We start from the raw sequence: 25,190 nt of genomic DNA, 5'->3' as shown, positions 1-25,190 counted from the left end.
CACAGGAAAAACAAGGAGAGACAACAGTGGGATTTGAGGGGGCTGAACAATTGACAGGCAAGGAATGTTTTAAATACTGAGATAGCACACCTGCCTCCTTGACTAAGTGAAAGCCTGATGCTCACAGGACATTGTCTGAATGTATGCTTTCACTGCTTTGGAGATTTTTTCCAATACATTGGAGGTTATTTCTACTACTTTGAAGTTTATTGCCTGTGATCTACGCTTCCTTGCTGTTAACCTTGCGAATAATGTTTTTTTTTATACGTTCATGGGATGTGAGCATCGTTGCCATTGAGAAGGTGGTGGGGAGTTGCTTTCTTGAATTGCTGCAGTTCATGTGTCCATCGATCACCTGTGAGATGCATTTGTGGCAGTTGATTGTGGATTCTACAAATATTATGTGCAGATCCCTGGAAGGAGCCAGAGGTGAAGAAATTAAGGGCTGTGGTGACGTTGATTGCCACTGCCCATCTAACAGAAGACTCTGAGCCTCCTGAGGCACTGGTACTCAGTCATGCCGAGGAATCATTTTCTCTGCCTGTAAACCTTATGTTGATGTTATCGCCTCCTGCGAGCTGGAGCTCCAAGCTCATTCCCTCTCCCCAGTGCATTGGTCTTTGAGGAGAAAGCTTCTGCTGCTGCTGCTGTTGATGTTGCTGCTGCTATTCATCTTGTTCCTCATCTGAGATCCAAGGTATATCTGCATAAGTGCCTTCCATCACTGCAGGAGTTCCTCAGGGTAGTGTCCTAGGCCCAATCATCTTCAGCTGCTGCATCAATGACTTTCCCTCCATCATACTGTCAGAAGTGGGGATGTTCGCTGATGATTGCGCAATGTTCAGTACCATTCACAACCTCTCACATACTGAAGCAGCCCATGCCTGCATGCAGCAAGACCTGAACAACACTCGGGCTTGGGCTGATAAATGGCAAGTAATATTCGTGTCATACAAGTGCCAGGCAATGACCATCTCTAACAAGAGAAAATTTAACCATCTCTTCTTAATGTTCAATGGCATTACCATTGCTGAATCCCCCACCATCAACATCCTGGGGGTTATCATTGACCGGACATTTAACTGGACCAGCCACATAAATACTGTGGCTACGAGAGCAGGTCAGAAACTGGGAATTCTGCAGCGAGTAAGTCACCTCCTGATTCCTCAAAGCCTGTCCACCATCTACAAGGATCAAGTTCAGAGTGTGATGGAATACTTGCTTGGATGAGTGTAACTCCAACAACACTCAAGAAGCTCAACACCATCCAGGACAAAGCAACCCACTTGATTGGCACCCCATCCACCACCTTAAACATTCACTCCCTCCACCACTGACACACAGTGGCAGCAGTATGTACCGTCTAGAAGACACACTGCAGCAACTCCCCAGCAAGGCACCTTCAATAGCACCGTTCAAACCCACGACCTCTACCACCTGAAAGGACAAGGGCAGCAGATGTATGGGAACACTGCCACCTGCAAGTTCCCCTCCAGGTCACACAAAATCCTGACTTGGAACTATCTTGCTGTCACTTCACTGTTGCTGGGACAAAATCCTGGAACTCCCTCCCTAACAGCACTGTGCAGCAGCGAGGACTGGAGATCCAGGAGGAGGGAAATGCTGAGTGTTCTGCCTCTTCGGTGGAGGAGGAGGAAGAGCAGGAGGAACGGGATGTGGCGAGGGCATCATAGCCTGCACACACAGCTGCCAGGGATGTCTGGGATGGCCTGATTCAAGCACACTTCATTTGAACTGAGGCAGTGTAGCCATCTGGCACATAAATTCTGAACCCACTGGGCCCCAATAAAATCAAATATTCTTCCCTTGCACAGACACCCATTGCTTTTCTTTAACTCTTGTCATCCCATTCTTCACAAGGCAGAAGGCCACTTGGCAGGCAGCAGGCAAAAATGAGCAAGGCGGAACAATGGATATTGAAATAAATTTTATGATGCATAAATATGAAACAGAAATGTGACCCTGTAACTATGTGTTAAACACCCAAGTCCCTACATAGTGCTACTCATTTGGCTTCTGCAGAGCCAGAAGCAGGCTGCTCATTCCCCTGCTCTGACTGTTCAGAGTCTCTTGGCTGACATCCTCTGGGTTTGGAGGCTGGGAGGGCCTGGGCAAAGACAGCCCCACGTGTACCTGAACAGGGGCAGACTTGGACACTGGGACTGGAGGCAGCATGTGAGGCTCTGACTGAGGTGGAGTGGGGGTGGGGCAAGGTGCCAGAAGGGCTTTGAGGAAAGTCCCCACTTTCATATGCCCTTTCTCCATCTTCCCTCTCATTGTCCACCTGTACTTCCCTGCTAGACAAGAGCTGGAGAGCACTTTGCTAGTAAGGTGTGCATTTCCTCAGTTGTACTTAAGGTGGTATTCTGAATTTGCAGGCCATTGCTCAGTGCCAGCAGGCACTTAGTGGAATGCCATGTTTGATGTCAAAGTTGCGATGAAAGGAGGGCCACCTCCAGTTCTGTCTCTCTCTGGTGTTCTGTGCCCTTTTCCTGCAAGGAGAGAAAGAAAAGGCCTATTATTATGAGAAATTGAATGTTTCAAGAGGCTGGAAGGTTATCATTTGTGGATGGTCACTGTGAGGAATAGGCGTGATTTTGCGTTAAGATGAGAATGAGTATCAATGGTGACCGGTTGAATGGAGATTTGAGGAAGATAAGGATGAGTGTACCTGCAAATTCTGTTGGTCAGAGCAGTGATGTGCAGGAGAACGCTTGGGAAGGTAGATTGAGGGGGGTTGAGGTAATAAGCACATCAGGATATATCCCGCCCTGATGAATTCACTGAACCTCTAGCTAAAGGCCTGCTACCCGACCCAAACCCGACGGGACCCGATGACATGTGTCGGGTTCGGGTCGGGTTGCACTTCTGGGTCTGGCATTCGGGCTCAGGTCGGGTTGGGCCAGGTTGGACACGCTCTATCACAACCTCAGGTTATGTTAATGTTAATGTTAACAGTAATGTTAATTTACTTTTTGGACTGTAAAGTTGGTTTTGTTATTTTAAGCTTGTGCAGGTAAGGAACAAAGTGAAAAACGAAAGGTAAGTTAACTGATGGTCGGGTCGGGTCAGGCACTGGAAAAAATGGAAGGACTCGGGCTGGCTCGGGCTCGGATGGGGTTCTGTCAGGCTCGGGTCAGGTCTCATTTGCAGACCCGAGCAGGCCTTTATCTCTTGCAACACTGTATCCAGGAGCATGGCACTGGTGCAGGTCGACATCAAGCCGGTTCATTTCAATTGGTCGGAGAATCCAGATGTAAGATGCAAATGCACTGGCTACGTTAACAGGCCACTGAAAAATGCTCTGCTAAAACTTTTGGGTTCCTGACACACTGCTGGCCTTCCCCATTGAGTGGGTTGGAAAATTAAAATTAGACAAATATTTCTGAAATCTTAATTTATGCACCTTGCCAAAAGAGTTGTGCTGAAATTGAAATCCATTTGCTGCAGTAAAAACTTGATGTGTTCAATTTCCTTTAATGCAACCATGATTGTTGGAGGTAGGAATGCCTGAAATACACACTAAAACTAAAAGCAAGTTTGCTGTTATAGTGCTCACCCCTTTACATACAAAACTGGTCAAATTCCAGAATTAGATTTCAACTTCCAGTAAGAATGGAACAGCAACAGCAGCAGAAAATCTCATATTGGGGTAGGTACTCAGTTTTATACGTAGCAAGGACAAAGCGAACAATTGACGTTAAATTTTTTGAGGCTCAAGTCCTGTTTGACGGAAGCATCAATTAGAAAATTGGGCTCCGGGGTTAATCCACCAGACTGTCTCACTCCCGATTTTCCGGTAATTCATTTTAATCATCAGAGAATCAGGAGTTCCATGAGCACTGATCTTCATGCCGGATTTTCTGCACTATACTCCTAGGAGTCTTGTGAAATCTACCCTAAATTTTTTCATTGAAAAAAGAATGAGTCAAGGATAACAGCCAACAATTGAATCAAAAACTGTTCTTTAAAAAGTACCATTAATGGAGCAATGGAGATAGGAACCTCATGCAGGGGACAATGCATTTTCCCTGTTGTAAAACAATTTCCTTAAGTATTTTCTACACACTGCACATTCTGCTCATTTTTCCCAATAGAGCTTTAATTGAAGGACAATGCTGCACAATGCTAAACTGGCTGATTCAATGTGTGTTGAAATTTATGCAATTATTTATACTTAATCCCTTAAATTTGTATTGACTGCTCCATTAGAAAGGGCAATTATCCAAGCAGCTGCTCCCTGTAAACACTGGTCAGAAATTCTCCTGATTGCTTTGCTGTTATTGGGTTGTGGCCAATGCTATCAAGGCAGCATTTACTGTCCATCCCAAGATGTCCTGACATTATTCAGAGTAAACCAAAGTGTGGGATTGTAGTTGCAATGATGTCAAAACTAGATAGGGGTGGTCTCACCCTTCCCTGAAGTACATTAAGGTATCAGTTAGATTTTTACAAAAATCTAACATCTTTCCTGGTCATTTTTTCAGTGCCAGGCCACAAATTACCAGATCTATCGAACTCATAATTTGCCATGGTTGGATGTGAATTCACAATCACTGTGTTGCGAGTAAAATAACCCCTAGGCTACCATACCGTTTAAGTAAATTAACAGAAAATCAGAGGTTCCGGACCCATGATTTTCTGACCAGTGCTCCCTGTCAGCATGCTTTTTGGAGCCCTCACTCTGGGATTTGGACCTTACATTTAAGAGTTCATCAGCAGCAGAATCAATATAAGTAAATGCTGGCCTCATTTTTTCAGGGTAACACATTTTCGATTTCAATTTATTTAATGACACACACACTTGTCACTCTGCCTCACTGACACACAAGTGGTAATACAGTCACAAAAAAAATGTCGATTCCACCTTTACAATCACCTACCTGCCAGCCCTGTAATTTACATTGCTGGAGGATGAGGCAGCACTTCTCTTCTGCAGGAAGCTTCTTCCTGTCCCCCAGTATTATGTCAGCCAGATTCCTGTATCTGCACAGAAAATAGGATACAAAAACAGTAATAATTGTAATCCTCCTTTCCTTTGTTTGGGTGACATCACAAAGTGATGCTCAGAATCCTTCTCTATGAAGCTACATTGAGAGTCGTACAAGATACATATTGAAAGTCTTCTATTGAATATCTTTGTGAGCGAACAAAAGGAAATCTAAACGATCAGACGTAGTAATAGGATATCGGAACCATGGTAATCTTTGGCTCTTGACAATCCCATATTGTGAGTCATTACTTACGTATTACATATATTCAAGCATATTCAACCGAGAGTGCAAAAGGCAAGGCTGAAGCATTTGCAACCATCTTCGCCTCCTCCTGAGGTTCCCAGCATCATAGATGCCTTCAACCAATTCAATTCACTCTACATGCTAACAAGAAATGGCTGAAGAAACTGTTATTACAACCAGGAGTGCAAGAGGTCTAGGGGTTCCCTTTCAGCCTTCACCTGGTCTTACTGTAACAGGGTTTTGTTTTTAAACAAAATGTGTTTTAGCTCCCCCCTTGGTGAATCCTTGTTCACCACTTTCCAATTATAAGGCAAAGAAATGAGCACCAATAGGCTTTCTTAGGTTTAAAGAAAAGTGAAATTTAATAAAACTAAACTCTAATTTGGTTAACGCCTACGGATACACGCCACGCTCCACGCTAGCATGCATATGCGATAAACATGCAAATAGAGACAGAAAAAAGCAGAAGAAAAGATGAAGTGAAAAAGATTGAGGCAATCTCTGAAGGGGATTTGTTACTGTGCTTTGAGCTCACTGTAGAGTCCTTGATTTTAGTTAGTCCTGCTTTTCATTGAGGCCCTGTACTCTATTTAAACCTTGTTCACCGAAGGAGACTTCTCTCTCTTGGGGTTCATGTGTCTTCAATGGGTCTTCAGTTCTGTGAGAAAGAGATGGGAGCAGGCAGGAGAGGCTGTGACAAGCCAACCATGAGAGGTCTTGTCAGTTCAGGAGCAAACAGCTTCCTGAGTTCAAATTCACTGTGGCAAGTTCAAAAAAAACCTGTAACAGTCAGTTGGTCATGTGACTAAATTGGTCTGACCATGTCTGTGTATTTGGCCATCTTAGCAGTCAACCTGGAATGCTAGCTCCTCTACCTTCAACGTCTGGTAATCAAAAATTCATTGTGGATTGAATCTATCAAGGAATGGTCTTTGTCCCTTTTAAGCACTGTCTGTAAATATGCAAATGTATTTCCAGTCAAGGGTCCGGTATTGCTTTCTTTCTTTACTCCAGTAACAGTTTAAAAATCAATGTTCATGAGGTGAAATTAATGTGCGTCATTCTTGGTGGGTGAAGCCCTGCGTGACACTGTATACAGCAAAGGCTATGGGCCCTGACAAAATCCTGGCAGCAGCACTAAAGACTTGTGCTCCAGATGTAGGCATGCCCCTAGCCAAGCTGTTCCAGTACAGCTACACCCGACATTGAAAAATTGCTCAGGTATGTCCTGTCCACAAAAAACAGGACAAAACCAATCTGACCACTTACCACCCCATCAATCTACTCTCCATCATCAGCAAAGTGACAGAAGGTGTCATCGATATCAAGCTGCACTTACTTAGCAATAACCTGCTCAGTAATGCTCAGTTTGGATTCTGCCAGGGCTACTCATCTCCAGATCTCATTACAGCCTTGGTCCAAACATGGACAGAAGAGCTAAATTCCAGATGTGAAGTGAGTGACTGCCATTGACACCAAGGCAGCATTTGATTGAGTTTTGCATCAAGGAGCCTTACAAAAGTTGAAGTCAATGGGAATCAGGGGGGAAACTTTCCATTGGTTGGAGTATTCCTTCGCACAAAGGAAGATGGTTATGGTTGTGGGAGGTCAAACATCTAAGCGCCAGGACATCACTGCAGGAGTTCCTCAGGGTAGTGTCCTAGGCCCAACCATCTTCAGCTGCTTCATCAATAACCTTCCTTCAATCATAAGGCCAGAAATGGAATGTTCGCTGATGATTGCACAATGTTCAGTACTATTCATGACTCTTCAGGTACTGAAGCAGTCTGTGTCCACATGCAGCAAGACCTAGAACAACAGACAGACTTGGGCTGATGAGTGGCAAGTAACATTTGGCAGGCAATGACCACCTCCAAGAAGATAGAATCTAAACATCTCCCCTTGACATTCAACAGCACTACCATCACTGATTCTCCCACCATCAACATCCTGAGGGCCACCAATGACCAGAAACTTAACTGGACCAGTCATATAAATACTGAGGCAGTAGCACAGTGGTATTGTCACTGGACTAGTAATCCAGAGACCCAGGGTATTGTTCTGGGGACAGAGGTTCGAATCCCACCACAGCAGAAGGTGGAATTTGAATTCAATTAATAAAACTGGAATTAAAAGCTAGTCTACCGATGGCTATGAAACCATTGTTGATTGTTGTAAAAACCCATCTGATTCACTAATGTCCTTTAGGGAAGTAAATCTGCTGTCCTTACCTGTTCTGGCCTACATGTGACTCCAGACCCACAGAAATGTGGTTGACCCTTAAATGCCCTCTGAAATGGCTTAGCAAGTCACTCAGTTTATTCTAACCGCTACAAAGTCAATAAGGAATGAAACCGGACGGACCACCCGGCATTGACCTGGGCACCAGAAACGACAACGGCAAAAGCAGCCCTGTCAACCCTACAAGGTCCTCCTTACTAACATCTGGAGACAAGTGCCAAAGTTCAGAGAGCTGTCCCACAGACAAGTCAAGCAACAGCCTGACATAGTCACACTCACCGAATCATACCATACAGACAATGTCCCAGACACCGCCATCACTATCCCTGGGTATGTCCTGTCCCACCAGCAGCACAGATCCAGCAGAGGTGACAACACAGTGGTATACAGTCAGAAGGGAGTTGCCCTGGGAGTCCTCAAAATCGACTCCGGACCCCATGACGTCTCACGGCATCAGGTCAAACATTGGCAAGGAAACAGCCTGCTGATTACCGTCGACCAACACCCCCATTATAAATTGCCCCTGGTATAGGTAGGTGGTAGGGGAATTGTGGGGATGTGGTAGGAATATGGGATTAATGTAGGATTAGTACAAATGGGTAGTTGATGGTCGGCACAGACTTGGTGGGCCGAAGGGCCTGTTTCAGTGCTGTATCTCTGAATAAATAAACAATCTTCAGCCAGAAGTGACGAGTGGATGATCCATCTCGGCCTCCTCCTGAAGTCCCCAGTATCACAGATGCCAGTCTTCAGCCAAATCGATTCACTCCGCGTGATATCAAGAAACGAATAAAGGCACTGGATACTGCAAAAGCTACGGGCCCTGACCACATTCCGGCAATAGTACTGAAGACCTGTGCTCCAGAACTTGCTACACCCCTAGCCAAGCTGTTCCAGTACAGCTACAACACTGGCATCTAGCTGGCAATGTGGAAAATTGTCCAGGTATGTCCTGTACACAAAAAGCAGGACAAGTCCAATCCGGCCAATTACCGCCCCATCAGTCTACTCTCAATCATCAGTAAAGTGGTGGAAGGTGTTATCAACAGTACTATCAAGTGGCACTTGCTTAGCAATAACCTGCTCAGTGATGTTCAGTTTGGGTTTCACCTGGGCCACTCAGCTCCTGACCTCAATACAGCCTTGGTTCAAACATGGACAAAAAGAGCTGAACTCAAGAGGTGAGGTGAGAGTGACTGCCCTTGACATCAAGGCAGCATTTGACTGGGTATGCATCAAGGAGCCCTAGCAAAAATGGAGTCAATGGGAATCAGGGGGAAAAATCTCTGCTGGTTGGAGTCATACTTAGTGGAAAGGAAGATGGTTGTGGTGTTGGAGGTCAATCATCTCAGCTCCAGGACATCACTGCAAGAGCTCCTCAGGGTAGTGTTCTATGCCCAACTATCTTCAGCTGCTTCATTAATGACCTTCCTTCAGTCATAAGGTCAGTAGTAGGGATGTTCAGCAGCATTTGCGAATCCTCAGATGCTGAAGCAGTCTGTGTAGAAATACAGCAAGACCTGGACAATATCCAGGCTTGGGCTGATAAGTGGCAAGTAACATTCGCACCACACAAGTGCCAGGCAATGACCATCTCAAACAAAAGAGAATCTAACCATCTCCCCTTGACATTCAATGGCATTACAATCACTGAATCCCCCTCTATCAACGTCCTGGGGGTTACCATTGACCAGAAACTGAACTGGAGTAGCAACTCTCCACAACACCTCAAAAAACACTCCAGAGTTCTTCTAGAGGCTTTGCAATAACAGAAGGTATTTAAAATTACCTTACCTGCAAGTTGGGTGCCTGGCCCTTTAAGTAACACTACTGCTGGGCTCCTCTTGCAGCTGCATGTTTGCTCTTAGGCAAGTGCCAAGCGAATTCAGTGCATGGACCTGTGTGGTTCATATTTGGAAGTTGAGCATCACATCAGCTGGTAGGGCTGAGTGACACCATGATAGCACCAATTCAACTGCTTCTAGTGCATGCAGAGGACACTCACACAAGCGCCTTTCTCAGCATGGAGCACGGTTTGCCGGAAGCAGCTGGAGATGTAAATGCACCACTAGAAGGGTTCTCAGCTTCTGTAGCAGTGTCTCCAGTGGCATTACTGTTCCGAATTTCATACCCCCATTGTTAATTTAGCACTTAGCTACAATAGCTTAGTTTTCAAAAATAGATTTGTAAGGTTGGAGGAGGGACCTGAATAGAATAAGGAATGTGTGTGTGCAAGATGCAAGGGTAGTCTCAGTGGTTTGATCATCTTTACTGACTGGCAAAATTGAAAGATGCACCAGTACATTGTCAGAATTAACCTTCTGCTTTCACCAGATGAAAGACCTTCTGCTAAAGTGAATGAGGTTTGGATGAAAAAGAAAGTGTGTTTGTGGAAGCAATTTGAGTCTTGCTATTAACAGTTTGACAAATAACAGATATATACAGCTGGTTCTCTAACCTTTCCAAGATAAAGAGAAATTTATTTCCCTTTCATTAAAGAATTGGTCAGACAGTATTAACAGACTTATGTGTATAGAATGAGGATTAGATAAAGAACTGAAAAATACCAGCTGTACTCCTGTTGCTTAATTCAGCATTTATCTCCAATGCAATAAGTAACACATTGTTTCTAAAACACTGTGCCCTAAATCAGATTATTTATGACAATGCAGTCTATGAATGTATTCACATGATGGGAGTGATTTTTGTCAAATATTTTAGCAGCTAAAGAGGTAAAGAGATGGCCAAGATCGAACCACCAGTTTAGTCTGTGATTAACCAAAGATGCCATCTTGATAAAAGGGGTTATCGCCAGTGCTAGGAACTGCCACCTAGGGGTTGGTTAAACAGCTAATTGCCATTTAAAATACCTGCTTGCACTCATTAAAGAGACTGCATGATATTTTGGTGGTGAGCACCCAACTAATGCCCTCTTCCAACAGCAACCAGTTGTTTGGGTGTAAACGCAACATCAATGTTGGTTTCAAGCATGACTTAAAGAAAAACTAACTACTTAAATGGATACTCACCATTTCATGGTCAGCTGGAGCTGTGAAGAGGAAACATGTCGGGAGACTTTCTGGGACACTTTGTCACGACGTCGTCAACAATAAAGCAACATTTATTTTGGAAATTCTCTGAGGATTTCACCTAAAAAGAATAAGTGCTGGGCTACCCCACCTTATTGGACATCTTCTGAGGATCACCAGGAGAAAAGTGCTTAGTAATGGGAATCTTGCAAGGGGTCCCTCTTGGTCTGGAGGAGGATTGGGAAGAGGACACAAGACCAGACAAAGCAGCACCAACCGCAGCAGGAGAAATGAACAGAACGGCAAGAAAGGCCAGATGGCAACCTTTCCAGCTGCCGGTACAGAACATGCTTCCTCCTCTGGAGCTCCTCCACCAGGACCTCCAGTACCATATCCAAGAACTTGTGTAGCATTTCCCTTGGTCTCTGAGCCATCCTGCAACATGCGGCTGTGTTTGAGCCAGAGCATTCCACACATTCAGTGGAAGTGGGTGCAAGCAGCCCACATATAATGCTCCACGAAAATTGTGTCTAATCAGCAGTTGAATGCTTGAGTGTTAAATCTGCAGTGGGTAGAAATTTGTCCCGGCTGGTGGTGTAAATGGGGTGGTATCGGATTGGCTGCCTGTTATACACAGACCTTGGCATTCCCCTTTTGTTGGTGGGGGATTCAGTGATAGTAATGCCGTTGAATGTCAATGGAAGGTAATTGGACTCTCTCTTATGGGAGATGGGCATTGCCTGGCACTTGTGTGGCGTGAATGTTACTTGCCCAAGCCTGAATGTTGCCCTGGTCTCGCTGCATTCGGGCACAGACTGATCCATTATCAGAGGAGTTGCAAATGAAACTGAATGCTGTGCAATCATCAGTGAAGATCCCAATTTTTGACCTTAAGATGGCTGGAAGGTCATTACTGAAGCAGCTGTATATGGGTGGGCCTTAGACACTGTTCTAAGGAACTCCTGCAGCGATGCCCTGGGGCTGAAATGATTGGCTTCCAACATTGTGCTAGGTATGACTCAAGCATGTGGAGAGTTTTCCCGCAGGGCCCCGTGACTTCAATTTGATGCCAAGGCAGCTCTCACCTCACCTCTTGCATTCAGCTCTTTTGTTCATGTTTGAATCATGGCCACAATAAGCCTGCAGCCTAGTGGTCCTGGCCAAAGTGAAACTGAACATTAGTGAGCAGGTTATTTGGTAAGTCAGCTTGATAGCACTGTCGACACCTTGCTGATGATTGAGTGTTGACTGATGGGCCATATTTGGTGACAGTAATGTCACTGAATGTCAAGGGGAGGTGGTTCAGCTCTCTCTTGTTGGAGAACCATCATTGTTTGTCACTTGCTTGGTGGGAAGGTTACTATCCACTTATCAGCCCAAGCTCAGATGTTGTCCAGGTCTTGCTGCATGTGATGAGTGTCAGCAAGCTATCTGACCATGGAATGCATCACAGCCATATCTGATCCTGCTCCGCCCCAATGTTCATACACACACATCTTCCAGCAAGGATCACCCAGATTCCAATCATGAATGGGAACCTCGGCTGGTTCTTTCCCCTGAGGAGCCCATGGGCACTGAGATGCATTGTGCTGCTCCTACTAAAACCATAAATTCAATATAGAAACATAGAAAAATAGGAGCATGAGTAGGCCATTCTGCCCTTCGAGCCTACTCCGCCATTCAATACGATCATGGCCATCCAAACTCAGTAACCTGTTCCCGCTTTCTCCCCGTATCCCTTGATCCCATTAGCCCTAAGAACTATATCTAACTCTTTCTTGAATATATTTTGTGATTTGGCCTCAACTGCTTTCCGTGATAGAGAATTCCACAGGTGCACCACTCTCTGGGTGAAGAAATCTCTCCTCATCTCAGCCCTAAATGGCTTACCCCTTATCCTTAGGCTATGACCCCTGGTCCTGGACTCCCCTGCCATCGGGAACATCCTTCCTGCATCTAGTCTGTCCAGTCCCATTAGAATTTTGTAGGTTTATTTATTTTTTATTTATTTTTTTTATTTAGAGATACAGCACTGAAACAGGCCCTTCGGCCCACTGTGCCGACCATCAACCACCCATTTATACTAATCCTACACTAATCCTACACTAATCCCATATTCCTACCACATCCCCACCTGTCCCTATATTTCCCTACCACCTACCTATACTAGGGGCAATTTATAATGGCCAATTTACCTACCAACCTGCAAGTCTTGTGGGAGGAAACCGGAGCACCCGAAGAAAACCCACGCAGACACAGGGAGAACTTGCAAACTCCACACAGGCAATACCCAGAATTGAACCCGGGTCGCTGGAGCTGTGAGGCTGCGGTGCTAACCACTGCACCACTGCACCACTGTGCCACCCTCTCATTCTTCTAAACTCTAGCGAATACAAGTCTAATCGACCCAATCTCTCTTCATACGTCAGTCCTGCCATCCCAGGAATCAGTCTGGTAAACCTTCGCTGCACTCCCTCCATAGCAGGAACATCCTTCCTCAGATACGGAGACCAAAACTGCACACAGTACTCCAGATGTGGTCTCACCAAGGCCTTGTATAATTGCAGCAAGATATCCCTGCTCCTGTACTCGAATCCTCTCGCTATGAAGGCCAACATACCATTTGCCTTCTTAACTGCCTGCTACACCTACATGCTTACTTTTAGCGACTGGTGCACAAGGACACCCAGGTCTTGCTGCACCTCCCCCTTTCCCAATCTATCGCCGTTCAGATAATAATCTGCCTTTCTGTTTTTGCCATCAAAGTGGATATCCTCACATTTATCCACGTTATACTGCATCTGCATGTATTTACCCACTCACTCAACCTGTCCAAATCACACTGGAGCTTCTCTGCATCCTCCTCACAGCTCACACTCCCACCCAGCTTTGTGTCATCTACAAACTTGGATATATCAGATTTAATTCCCTCATCTATATCATTAATATATATTGTGAATAGCTGGGGTCCTAGCACTGATCTCTGCGTACCCCACTAGTCACTGCCTGCCAGTCGGAAAAAGACGCATTTATCCCTACTCTTTGTTTCCTGTCTGCCAACCAGTTCTCTATCCATGTCAGTACCCTACCCCCAATGCCATGAGCTTTAATTTTGCATGCTAATCTCTTATGTGGGACCTTATCTAAAGCCTTCTGAAAGTCCAAATATACCACATCCACTGGTTCACCCTTATCTATTCTACGAGTTGCATCCTCAAAAGATTCTAGTAAATTTGTCAAGAATGATTTCCCTTTCGTAAACGCATGTTGACTTTGTCCGATTCTGTCATTGTTTTCCAATTGCTCTGCTATTGCATCTTTTATAATGGACTCTAGCATTTTCCCCACTACCGATTTCAGGCTAACCAGTCTATAATTTCCTGTTTTCTCTCTACCTCCTTTTTTAAATGGAGGGGTTACATTCACTACCCTCCAATCTGTTGGAACTGTTCCAGAATCTATAGAATTTTGAAAAAATGACCAGCAATGCATCTACTATTTCTAGGGCCACTTCCTTAAGTACTCTGGGGTGTAGGTTATCAGGTCCTGGGGATTTATCGGCCTTCAATCCCGTCAATTTCCCTAACACCATTTCCCTACTAATACTGATTTCATACAGTTCCTCCTTCTTACTAGACCCGATGTTCCCCAACATTTCTGGGAGGTAATTTGTGTCCTCCTTTGTGAAGACAGAACAAAAGTATGTTTTAATTGGTCTGCCATTTCTTTGTTCCCCATTATAAATTCCCCCGTTTCTGACTGTAAGGGACCCACACTTGTCTTCACCAAACTTTTTCTCTTCACATATCTATAGAAGTTTTTACAGTCAGTTTTTATGTTCTCTGCAAGCTTACTCTATTTTCCCCTTCTTAATCAATCCCTTTATCCTCCTTTGCTGAATTCTAAACTGCTCCCAATCCTCAGGTTTGCTGCTTGTTCTGGCCATTTTATATTTCTCCTCCTTGAATCTAATACTATCCCTAATTTCTTTTGTAAGCCACAGTTGAGCCACCCATCCGCTTTCATTTTGGCGCCAGATAGGAATGAACAATTGTTGTAATTCATCCATGTGCTCTTTAAATACTAGCCATAGCCTATCCACTGTCAACCCTTTAAGTAACGTTCCCCAATCGATTATAGCCAACTCGCGCCTCATACCTTCATAGTTTCTTTTATTTAGATTCAGGACCCTAGTTTCGGAATCAACTCTCTCACTCTCCATCTTAATGAAGAATTCTACCATATTATGGTCACTCTTCCCCAAGGGACCCCGCACAACAAGATTGTTAACTAATCCTTTCTCATTACACAATACCTAGTCTAGGAGGCCCTGTTCTCTAGTTAGTTCCTCAATGTATTGGTCCAAAAAACCATCATGGGGCTGAGCAACATGCTCGGAAAGCATGTGGTGCAGTTAGCCTGCTCCTCGTAAAGGCTGTCCGCCTCTCTTAAGGAGGAGCAGGACTAGCTGCCTGTACCAACACTGGCTGCATGCAGGGGCCGCACAAGTGAAACAGCAGCGAAGAACGAAGGCTTCTGTTTATGAATGCGGTGCTAGAGGTCTGAGTGGTGGAGGTGGACAGGAAGAAAGAGGCTGCATTTCCACAAGGGACCAGGAGGCCCTCAAGGACCACCCTCCAGAGGGAATGGACATAGCTGGCCAGGGAGGTCCATGCAAGGGGTTAGGCCCCGAGGACCTGGCACAGTATCACAAGAAGTTTAATGTCTTCTCACGGGTGGTCAAGGTCAATGAAAGCATCTTCATATAGCATCTCCGACCCAGCACAACACCAACTTCGCACGCTGCTCAATGCACCACACACCCATCACTCACCCATCATCATTCCCTAGCAATCAAGACTCACACCTAACATCCAGATACTCTACCTCACCCTCACAAAATATTCCAATGATGTCAGCTTCACACCCAGCTCCCACCACTTCCACATACTTCCAGCTTTTCAGCTCTGGCAGGCACATCAGCCAAACACATTGCAGTCTCTGGATTACTGCCAATGGCACTGATAGTGAGTACAGAAAAAGGAGGATAGAGCAAATTAACGCCTGGCTGGAGAGATGGTGCAGGAGAGATTTCTGAGGCATTGGTTTGCAACAAATATACATTCCTTTGAGGCACAAAAACCCAACAGGAGATGTGATCCAACCATGGCTAACAAGATAAGTTAAAGATTGTATTAGATCAAAGGAAGAGGCTTATAAAGTTGCAAAAACAAAGTAGTAACCCTGAGGATTGGCAGCATTTTAGAATTTAGCAAAGGAGGACCAAGAAACTGATAAAGATAATAGAATATGAAAGTAAACTAGTGAGAAACATAAAAACAGAATGTAAAAGCTTCTATAGGTATGTAAAAAGGAAAAGATTAGCAAAGACAAATGTGGGCCCATTACAGGCAGTGACAGGAACATTTATAATGGGGAATAAGGAAATGGCAGGGAAACTAAACAAGTACTTTGTATCTGTCTTCACGGAGGAAGATACAAAACACCTTCTAGAAATACTAGTGAACCAAGGGACTAGAAAGAATGGGGAACTGAAAGAAATTAGTATTAGTAAAAAAATAGTACTGAAGAAATTAATGGGATTGAAAGTTGGAAAATCAGCTGGACATGATGATCTGCATCCCAGAGTGTTGAAAGAGATGGCTGTAGAAATTGTGCATGCATTGGTGGTCATCTTCCAAAATTCTATAGATTCTGGAACAATTCCTGCAGATTGGAAGGTAGCAAATGCAACCCACTATTTAAGAAAAGAGGAAGAGAGAAAACAGGGAAGTACAGACCTGTTTTCCTGACATCAGTAGTAGGGAAAATGCTAGAATCTATTATAAAGGATGTGATAATTGGACTTAGAAAATAATGATAGGATTGGGCAGTCAACATGGATTTATGTCGTTTGACAAACCTGTTGGAGTTTTTTGAGGATGTAACTGGCAGAATAGATATGGGAAACCAATGGATGTGGTGCGGGTCCTATTCAAGAGGCTGGTAAACAAAATTAGAACACATGGGATTTGGGGGTAATGTACTGGCCTGGATTGAGAACTGGTTAGAGGACAGAAAACAGAGAGTAGGAATAAACGTGTCATTCTCAGGTTGGCAGGCTGTGACTTTTGGAGTACCACAAGGATCATTGCTTGGGCCCCAGCTATTCACAATCATTATCAATGATTTTGATATGGGGACCAAATGTAATATTTCCAAGTTTGCTGATGACACAAAACTAGGTGGGAATGTGAGTTGTGGGGATGCAAAGATGCTTCAAGGAAATATAGACAGGCTAAGTGAGTGGGCAAAAACATGGCAGATGGAATATCATGTGGAAAAATGTGAAGTTATCCACTTTGGTAGGAAAAACAGAATTTTTTCATAAATGGTGAGAGATTAGGAAGTGTTGATGTCCAAAGGGACCTGGGTGTCCTTGTTCATGAGTCACTGAAAGCTAACATGCAGGTGCAGCAAGCAATTGGGAAGGCATGTGGGTATGTTGGCCTTTAGATCAAGAGGATCTGAGTATAGAGTAAAACTGTCTTGCTGCAATTGTATAGAGGTGAAACCACACCTGGAGTATTGTGTACAGTTTTGGTCTCCTTACCTAAGAGAGGATATACTTGCCATAGAGGGAGTGCAAAAAAGGTTCACCAGACTAATTCCTAGTATGGCAGGATTGACTTATGAGGAGAGATTGAGGAGGCTGGACCTATATTCTCTACAGTTTAGAAGAATGAGAGGTGATCTCATTGAAACATACACAATTCTGACAGGGCTTCACAGAGAAGATGCAGAAAAGATGGTTCCCCTGACTGGTGAGTCCAGAACCTGTGGACACAGTCTCAGAATAAGGGGCAGGCCATTTAAGACAGAAATTGGGAGGAATTTCTTCACTCAGAGGTTGGTGAATCTTTGGAATTCTCTACCCCAGAGGGCAGTGGAGACTCAGTCATTGAGAATGTTCAAGACAGAGATCGATAGATTTCTAGATATTAAAGGCATCAAGGGATATGGGGATAGTGCAGGAAAATGGCATCGAGATAGAAGATTAGCCATGATTTAGTTGAATGTTGGAGCAAGCTAGAGGGGCTGAATGGCCTACTCCTCCTCCTATTTCCTGTGTCCTATGTTTCTAACACAATCACTGACATTCTTCCCTTTCTCTTGTATGACAAGGTCGCCCACAATAGAAAGGAGCTTGAAAGATTTTGAATCTAATTTGGTTTCAATTTATTAGGAAACAGACTATTGAGGATGAATTTAAATAACAAGATGGATCTTGTTTTATTATAGTCTTTTTCAGGTTTTAAAATTGGGTTACTCAATGATCATGGGGTAAACCCTGATTAAAATGCTTATTTGTTTATGATAAACCCATGTTCAGCTGTATTAATCAAACTGAACCGGGTTACCACTCTTAAATATATCAAGGAATATTGTTTAAAGCAATATTTAAAAAAATAAAATGTTGTAAAACAGTGCCAGATTGTGCTGGTTCATGACAGATTGTACATTCAGTGACATGCAAAAGAGTTTGTGCAGGTACTTGAGAAAAAAAACACTTCTCAAAGCTAGCGCAATTTTGGGCACAATTTGCACTCAGACCGTTGATTACACCCAAAACTTAAACTCTATCATTTAAAATAACTTTTGTTTCTTCATCTGCCCCAGAAGAAAACCAGCCAACCAACCTCTACATCTGGAGGACCACAAGGTATCCTGCAATGATATTGCTAACTGCCCCCAGAGGTGGATTACCAAAGCGACAGCAGAAAAACAACTGGGAACCCAACAAAAACAAGAAAAACTGGCTAACCCTGGAAATTCCTTGGGGTCAGCATATGATGCCACAGATCTCCCAATGCCATCTCCAATAGAGTTGTGGCATGATTCCTGCTGAAGAGAAAATGTTAGTTCAATGTGTCTTGCTACTTCTGTGTAATATACTAATCTAATGTATTAAAAATCTTACATCTGTGCACACTTCCTGTCTACTAAAGTTATCATGCTTTGGTTATATTTTTGCATCAACATTTCTATTATAAATTACAATCTGCACATTTATCATGGAAATTGCCTAGATAAATTCATCACTCTGCAGTTACATCCTCCTACCTTATCTTTATATCTCCTAGATCTTCAACCTGTCCTGCTGAATGCTCTGATCTAATCAAGCTTGACCTGAGGACTGTACTTCGTCTTCACTCCTCGGTCAGGATTTAGTGGAGCCAGCGGGGCTCCATACACTGGACCAAAAAGGCAGTGGAAATCCCATCTCGGCCATTCGGAGGCCCCCTCTATTTAACAGCACCAGGCCAATTAACAGCCCGGTCTATTTAAAGACAATCAGAAGGCTAGAGGACAAAGAGGATGATATATACTCAGAGGCACAGGGCAAGGCTTGAATAATTAATGAGTACTTTGTATCGGTGTTTATTAAGGAAGGGGATGCTGACAAAATATCGGTAGAAGCGGAGATGGTAGAGGTAATGGATGGGGTGAAAATTGACAGGATGGGGTGAAAATTTATAGGAAGTATGTACTGGAAAGGTTATCTGTGCTTAGAGTGGATAAGTCACCTGATACGGATGGCTTGCATCCCAGTTTGCTAAAGGAAGTGGTGGTGGAGATAAAGGAAGGGCTTGCCATAATCTTACAATGTTCCCTAGAGGGTCAGTGTCAGTTTGGATAAAATATTGGTTTAAGGACAGAAAACAGCCAGTCCTGTTCATAAGATCATAAGAAATAGGAGCAGGGGTATGCCATTCGGCCCCTCAAGCCTACTCTGCCATTCGATGAGATCATGGCTGATCTGATTGTGGCCTTAACTCCACCTACCTGCTGGCCCCCCCATAATCCTTGACTCCCTGGTAAATCAAAAATCTATCGAACTCAGCCTTGAATATATTCAATGACCCAGCCTCCACTGCTCTCTGGGGTAGAGAATTCCAAAGATTACCGATCCTCTGAGGGAAGTAAATCCTCCTCATCTCCATAATTAATTAACAGAGCCACCCCTGTGGGTGTCTCGAATGCAAGACACCTAATTTTGAAACTGTGCCCCTCGTTCTAGATTCCCCACAAGGGGAAACATCCTCTCAGCATCTACCCTGTCAAGCCCCCCTCAGAATATTATGTTTCAATAAGATCATCTCTCATTCTTCTACAGTTCAATGAGTAAAGTCCAATGCTCAACCTTTCCTCATAAGACACCCCATTCATCCCAGGAACCAGATAAGTGAGTCTTCTCTGAACTGCTTCCAATACAAGTATATCCCTGCTTAAGTAAGGAGACCAAAACTGTGCACAGATACTCTAGGTGCAGTCTCACCAATGCCCTGTACAGTTGTAGCAAAGCTTCCCTACTTTTATACTCCACCTCCTTTGCAATAAAGGCCCACATTCCATTTGCCTTCCTAATTACTTGCTGTACCTGCATGCTAACTTTTGTGATTTGTGTACAAGGACATCTAGATCCCTCTGTACTGCAGAATTCTGCAGTCTCTCAATTTAAATAATATTCTGCTTATCTATTCTTCCTACCAAAGTGGACCACCTCAGATTTTCCCACATTATACTCCATCTGACAAATTTTTGTCCATTCATTTAACCTATCTATATTCCTTTGCAGACACTTAGTGTCCCCCTTACAACTTGCTTTCCCATCTATCTTTGTATCGTCAGCAAATTTGGCTACAATACAGTTGGTCCCTTCATCCAAGTCACTAATATAGATTGTAAATAGCTAAGGCCCCAGCACTGATCACTGTGGCACTCCACTAACTACAGTTTGCCAACCTGAAAATGTCCCATTTATCCCAACTCTCTGTTTCCTCTTCGTTAGCCAATCCTCTATCCATGCTAATATATTACCCCCAACACTATGAGCTCTTATCTTGTGTAGTAATCTTTTACATGGCACCTGATCAAATGCCTTTTGAAACTCCAAATACACTATATCTACTGGTTCCCCTTTATCCACCCTGATTGTTACATCCTCAACGAGCTCTCAAAAGTTTGTCAAACATGACTTCTCTTTCAGAAAACCATGTGGTAAATGGTTGTTTTTCAGACTGAAGGATGGTAGACAGTAGTCTTCCCTAATGTTCAGTGCTAGTACCACTGCTTTTGTGATATTGGAATAAAGAGTAACATTTCAAAATTTGCTGATGATACCAAACTTGGAGGTGTGGATGATACCAATCGATTGCAACATGACATAGATAGGTTAGCATAATGGGCAGATAAGTGGCAGATGAAACTTAATGCAGAGAAGTGTAAGGTGATGCATTTTGGCTGAAGGGATAGGGTGAGGCAATATAAACTAAATGGCACAGTTCTAAAGAGTGCAGGGACAAAGGGACCTGGGGGTTCATGTGCATAGATCTTTGAAGATGGCAGGACATATTGAGAGAATTGTTAGCAATGCATATGGGATCTTGGGCTTCATAAATAGTGGTATTGAGTACAAAAGCAGGGAAGTTATGCTGAACCTTTATAAAGCTTTGGTTAGGCCACAACCAGAGTAATATCTCCAGTTCTGATCACCATACTTTAGAAGGATTTGAAGGTCCTTGAGAGGCTGCAAAGGAGATAGACCAAAATGGTTCCAGAGATGAGGGATTTTAGCTACAAGCTTAGGTTGGAGGAGCTGGGGCTGTTCTCCTTGGAGCAAAGGAGATTGAGGTGTAAAAGTTTATGACACATTTACATAAAGTAGACAAAGAAAAGCTATTCCCATTAGTTGATGAATCAAGGACCAGGGGACACAGATTTAAGATTTTGGGCAAGAGATGCAGGGGAGACATAAGGAAGAACTTCTTTTACACAGTGAGTGGTAATGACCTGGAACTTGCTGCCTACGAAGGTGATGGAAGCAGAGATGATGACTGATTTCAATTGGATGGGCACTTGAAGGAAATAAACTTGCAGGGCTACAAGGATAGTGTGAGGTAATGGGACTGATTGGATTGCTCTGCAGAGAACAGGCATGGACTCGATGGGACCAATGGCCTCCTTCTTTGCCGCAATGACTCTATGATTTTCTGTAGGTTCCTAGACTTTTTAAATATGTGCATGACGTACAAAAGCAAAGAAATAATGCTTTTGGATTTTGGATGTCTTACTTTAGGAAAGATGGCAGGCTACTGTGCCAGAGCAGAAGAGAACCAGTAAGATTTAACCAAGAAGATATGCTTAATTAATGAAGACAGACAACAGACACTCGGGCTCTTTTGATCAGAAAAAAGGTTAAAAGGAGAACTGACAGAGGTGTTCAAAATTTTGAAGAATTTATAAAATAATTGAGAAAAATAATTTCAGTATTCGGTAAGTCAGTTACAAATAGTTATAAATTTCAGTAAAACAACAATGCAAGAAGTTAAATGATTTGTTGCAGAAGGTTGTTAGGGCAGTCCACCAGAAACATTGGTGGGAGCAGAATCCAGAACAACTATTAAAAGGTAAGTGGATAAATAATTGCAAAAGAAAACTATGGAATGCTATCTTGTAAGTGAATAACCTTTTTCAGAGAGCCACCACAGGCATAATGGGCAGAATGGTCTCCTTCAACTCTGAAAAAAATTCTGATTCTATAGGTTAATTGTCCTGATCTTTTCCCATGTCCTGAGTAATGATGGATTATTATAATAGAATGCCATCTAGTGGACACATTCCTACAAAAACCCATTTCAAATACAATTGAATTCCATGGCCTAACAATTGGTTCAAGCAGCTCCCATTTTTCGGGCGCTACTTGGACGACTGAGGCACCAATATGGTCAACCGGACGTACGCTACCTGCCATATTGGATAAAGACCCACAATATATGTGGGTTACCCATGTGTGAAGCAGACGTTAGGCCCTTTGCTTATGCCAATAAGGAGTTTAACACATATTTCAAGCAGCCTTTCCAAGATTGGTTTGTCTTGAAACAGGCCAGCGACAGCAGCGGTTGCGCTCAGGGAAATGAAGCTGGAGATGGCTTGCTAAGCCCAACCAATAACTTAAGTAACTTATTTGAATGTGGAACCAGGAAGACCTGGACTGCTTCTCCCTCCCCAACACTGAAGGAACTGAACACCCCTGCTCCCCCAGACGAATATTGCCGTCATTTCTTATCCCAAAGCCCGATCTCGCGGCCCCCAATATCCTTCAGTCCTGGCCCCAACACCCAAGTTCCCTGCTGCCAGCTCAACTATTCAAAGAAGAGCGCTGGTCTTCATGGCTAGCGTTTCTTGCTCAGCCATGAACAGTTAATGAAACAGTAGCTTAACCAATCATTCATGCCATTGATGTGTGTATAACCTTGCTCTTGTAGAATGGCAACCCAACTTTATGAATAAACTCCCTTGTGCTGAATTGGTAAAAACAGTACATAACAAAGCAGTATGTCTCCTGGTTTGTGCTGAGTTAGCTGAGCTCTTCAGGGACGGCAATAGGTAGTTCACTAGGTAAGGTATTAAAGGGACCTGCCTGCTCCTGACTGCTAGCTGGATTGAGTGCAGAATGAACTTTGCAGTGATACCACCCACAGCCACAAGCTCACTGACTGAGCGAAACAATGAGGTATGTTAACATGGATGAAGTAATAGAGGGTGGGTGACACATGTGGAACAGTTCCCAGGAGAGGGGTAAGGCAGGAAATTGGCCAAAAAAAATCCTTGCACAAATGCTGAAGCCTGCCTTTTTGTCTCACCTGATGCATTAGTCTATCATTACACTGGAAGTCGAGATAAAAGTAAAGTCACTCTTCCTGATAATCATTATAAAGACCAGGTTAAATGTCACACTGAAAAGCAAGGTTACACTGTGACCATCTGCTCTTGCTGGTGTTTCATTCCTGAAAAACTTTGACTACAAGTTAGAGAAATGGAGACAGATTGAGAGATCAGCTTGGATCTGCCCTTTTGGGTCTCGGATCCCAGCTTATTGAGCTGGACATGAGGAATGAAACACTAGCTGAACTACTGAAAAATGTATTTTTTACATTTTAGGTTAAATACTTGATGCTTACATATTGGAAAGTTGCCATGCTGAATATGCAAATTTGATTTTTTAAGATAAAATCTTACATTCAAAAAATATCACAGAAGCTAAGTGACAGAAATGGGTCAATCTTGACTTAGTCTGGTAATGTAAAATTGATAATAGCGAGTCAAAAGCCTGTTTTACGCCTGTCTCTAATTTTTATTAGCATTGACTTCAACAAAAAGACTTACATTTACATAGCACCTTTCATGGCCACCAGACATCCCAAAGTGCTTTACAGTCAGTGAAGTACTTTTGAAGTGTCGTCACTGTAATGTATGAAACATGGCAGCTAACTTGCGCACAGCAAACTCCCACAGACAGCAATATAATAATGACTGGATTGTCTGTTTCTTGTGATGTTGATTGAGGATAAATATTGGCTAGGACACCAGGGATAACTCCTCTACTCTTCAAAATAATGCCACAGATCTTTTACATGCCCAAAGAGGGCTTCGGTTTAACGTCTCATCTGAAAGTCGACACATCCAACAGTGCAGCACTCCCTCAGTACTGCACTGGAGCGTCAGACTCAGTCGTTGTGCTCAAGTCCTGGACTGAGACTTGAACCCATAACCTACCAACTGAGCAGTAGCTGACACATCAATGGAAATAAATATGAGGACAGATGTAAAAATGAGTGTAAATTCCCTATCACCCATTTTACAATATCACACAAAGTTGAAAGTTTTGTAAAATTGAACCTGTGATCAACCCAACATTCCACGAGTCAGAGAGTCATTACGACAGAGAAGGAGGCCATTGGGCCCATCGAGTCCATGTCAGCTCATTGTAGAGCAATCCACTCAGTCCCAATTCCTCACTCTATCTCCATAGCCCTGCAAGCTTCTTTCAAGTGTCTCAAGATTTTCAAGTGCCTTATCTAATTTCCTTTTAAAACATTGATCATCTTTGTTCTATTATCTCTTTCGAGACTAATACAAATGAAGCTGAAGGGCAGGCATAAAGGGTTAGAATCCAGGGCTTTAATGGAGATTTGCAGTTACTTCAGCTTACACATACTAACTGACTGTGCAGGAAATTGAATCACTTGCTACTGCATCACTTCCTGTGAAGACATACAGAAAGATATATTTAAATTATTATATTTAATATACTAACAAATATACCATCACACCATCCTCTACCTGTAAATGATAATTCCATGTAGCACTAATATGCGCATGAGATATAAGAAATTTGACAACTACAACACTATTATGCATAAAACAAAACATTTGGATATTACTTGTAGTCCTGTGACTCTTACAACAGTTCACATACCAAAGCAATAAGTAATATTACATGGTGGCAATGTTTGGGATATATTTTTCTGAAGATCACCAAATATTAATTTGTGGCAATGTTTGATTTTTTTTCTGAAGAACACACCAAGAGTGAACAAAGAACAACTGATTGCTTACCTGGAGTGTCTGAAGATTCAGATGGATAGCAGTTGGCAGGGGACTCTACAACAGAGCTATAACTGCAGACAGGACCCTGAGAGGTGTTGAAACTATGAATACAGCAGGGGATTGGAGCTTTCAACAAGTCTGGCAGTGGGTCAACAAATTTGAAAAGAATTAACTACAGCCACAACTGCTTTAGTTTTCCTGTATTTTG

At 43.3% G+C, this 25,190-nt stretch overlaps 1 protein-coding gene across 4 annotated transcripts in view; it reads right to left on the bottom strand.

Moving 5' to 3' along the window:
* Nucleotides 1–25,190, bottom strand: part of myo16 (myosin XVI) — an 878,535-nt gene that overhangs the window by 90,307 nt on the left and 763,038 nt on the right. For all 4 annotated transcript variants that reach the window (XM_068034136.1, XM_068034135.1, XM_068034137.1 and 1 more), the window contains one exon: nt 4,905–5,007. In XM_068034136.1, coding sequence (XP_067890237.1) covers nt 4,905–5,007 — 103 coding nt within the window. The remainder of the gene's footprint in view (nt 1–4,904; nt 5,008–25,190) is intronic.

The sequence above is a fragment of the Heterodontus francisci genome, chromosome 6 (assembly GCF_036365525.1).
Source record: "Heterodontus francisci isolate sHetFra1 chromosome 6, sHetFra1.hap1, whole genome shotgun sequence".
In the NCBI taxonomy this organism is placed as follows: Eukaryota; Metazoa; Chordata; class Chondrichthyes; order Heterodontiformes; family Heterodontidae; genus Heterodontus; species Heterodontus francisci.
The sequence above is the reverse complement of the archived record's forward strand: the minus strand, read 5'-3'. Positions and strand labels throughout refer to the sequence as shown.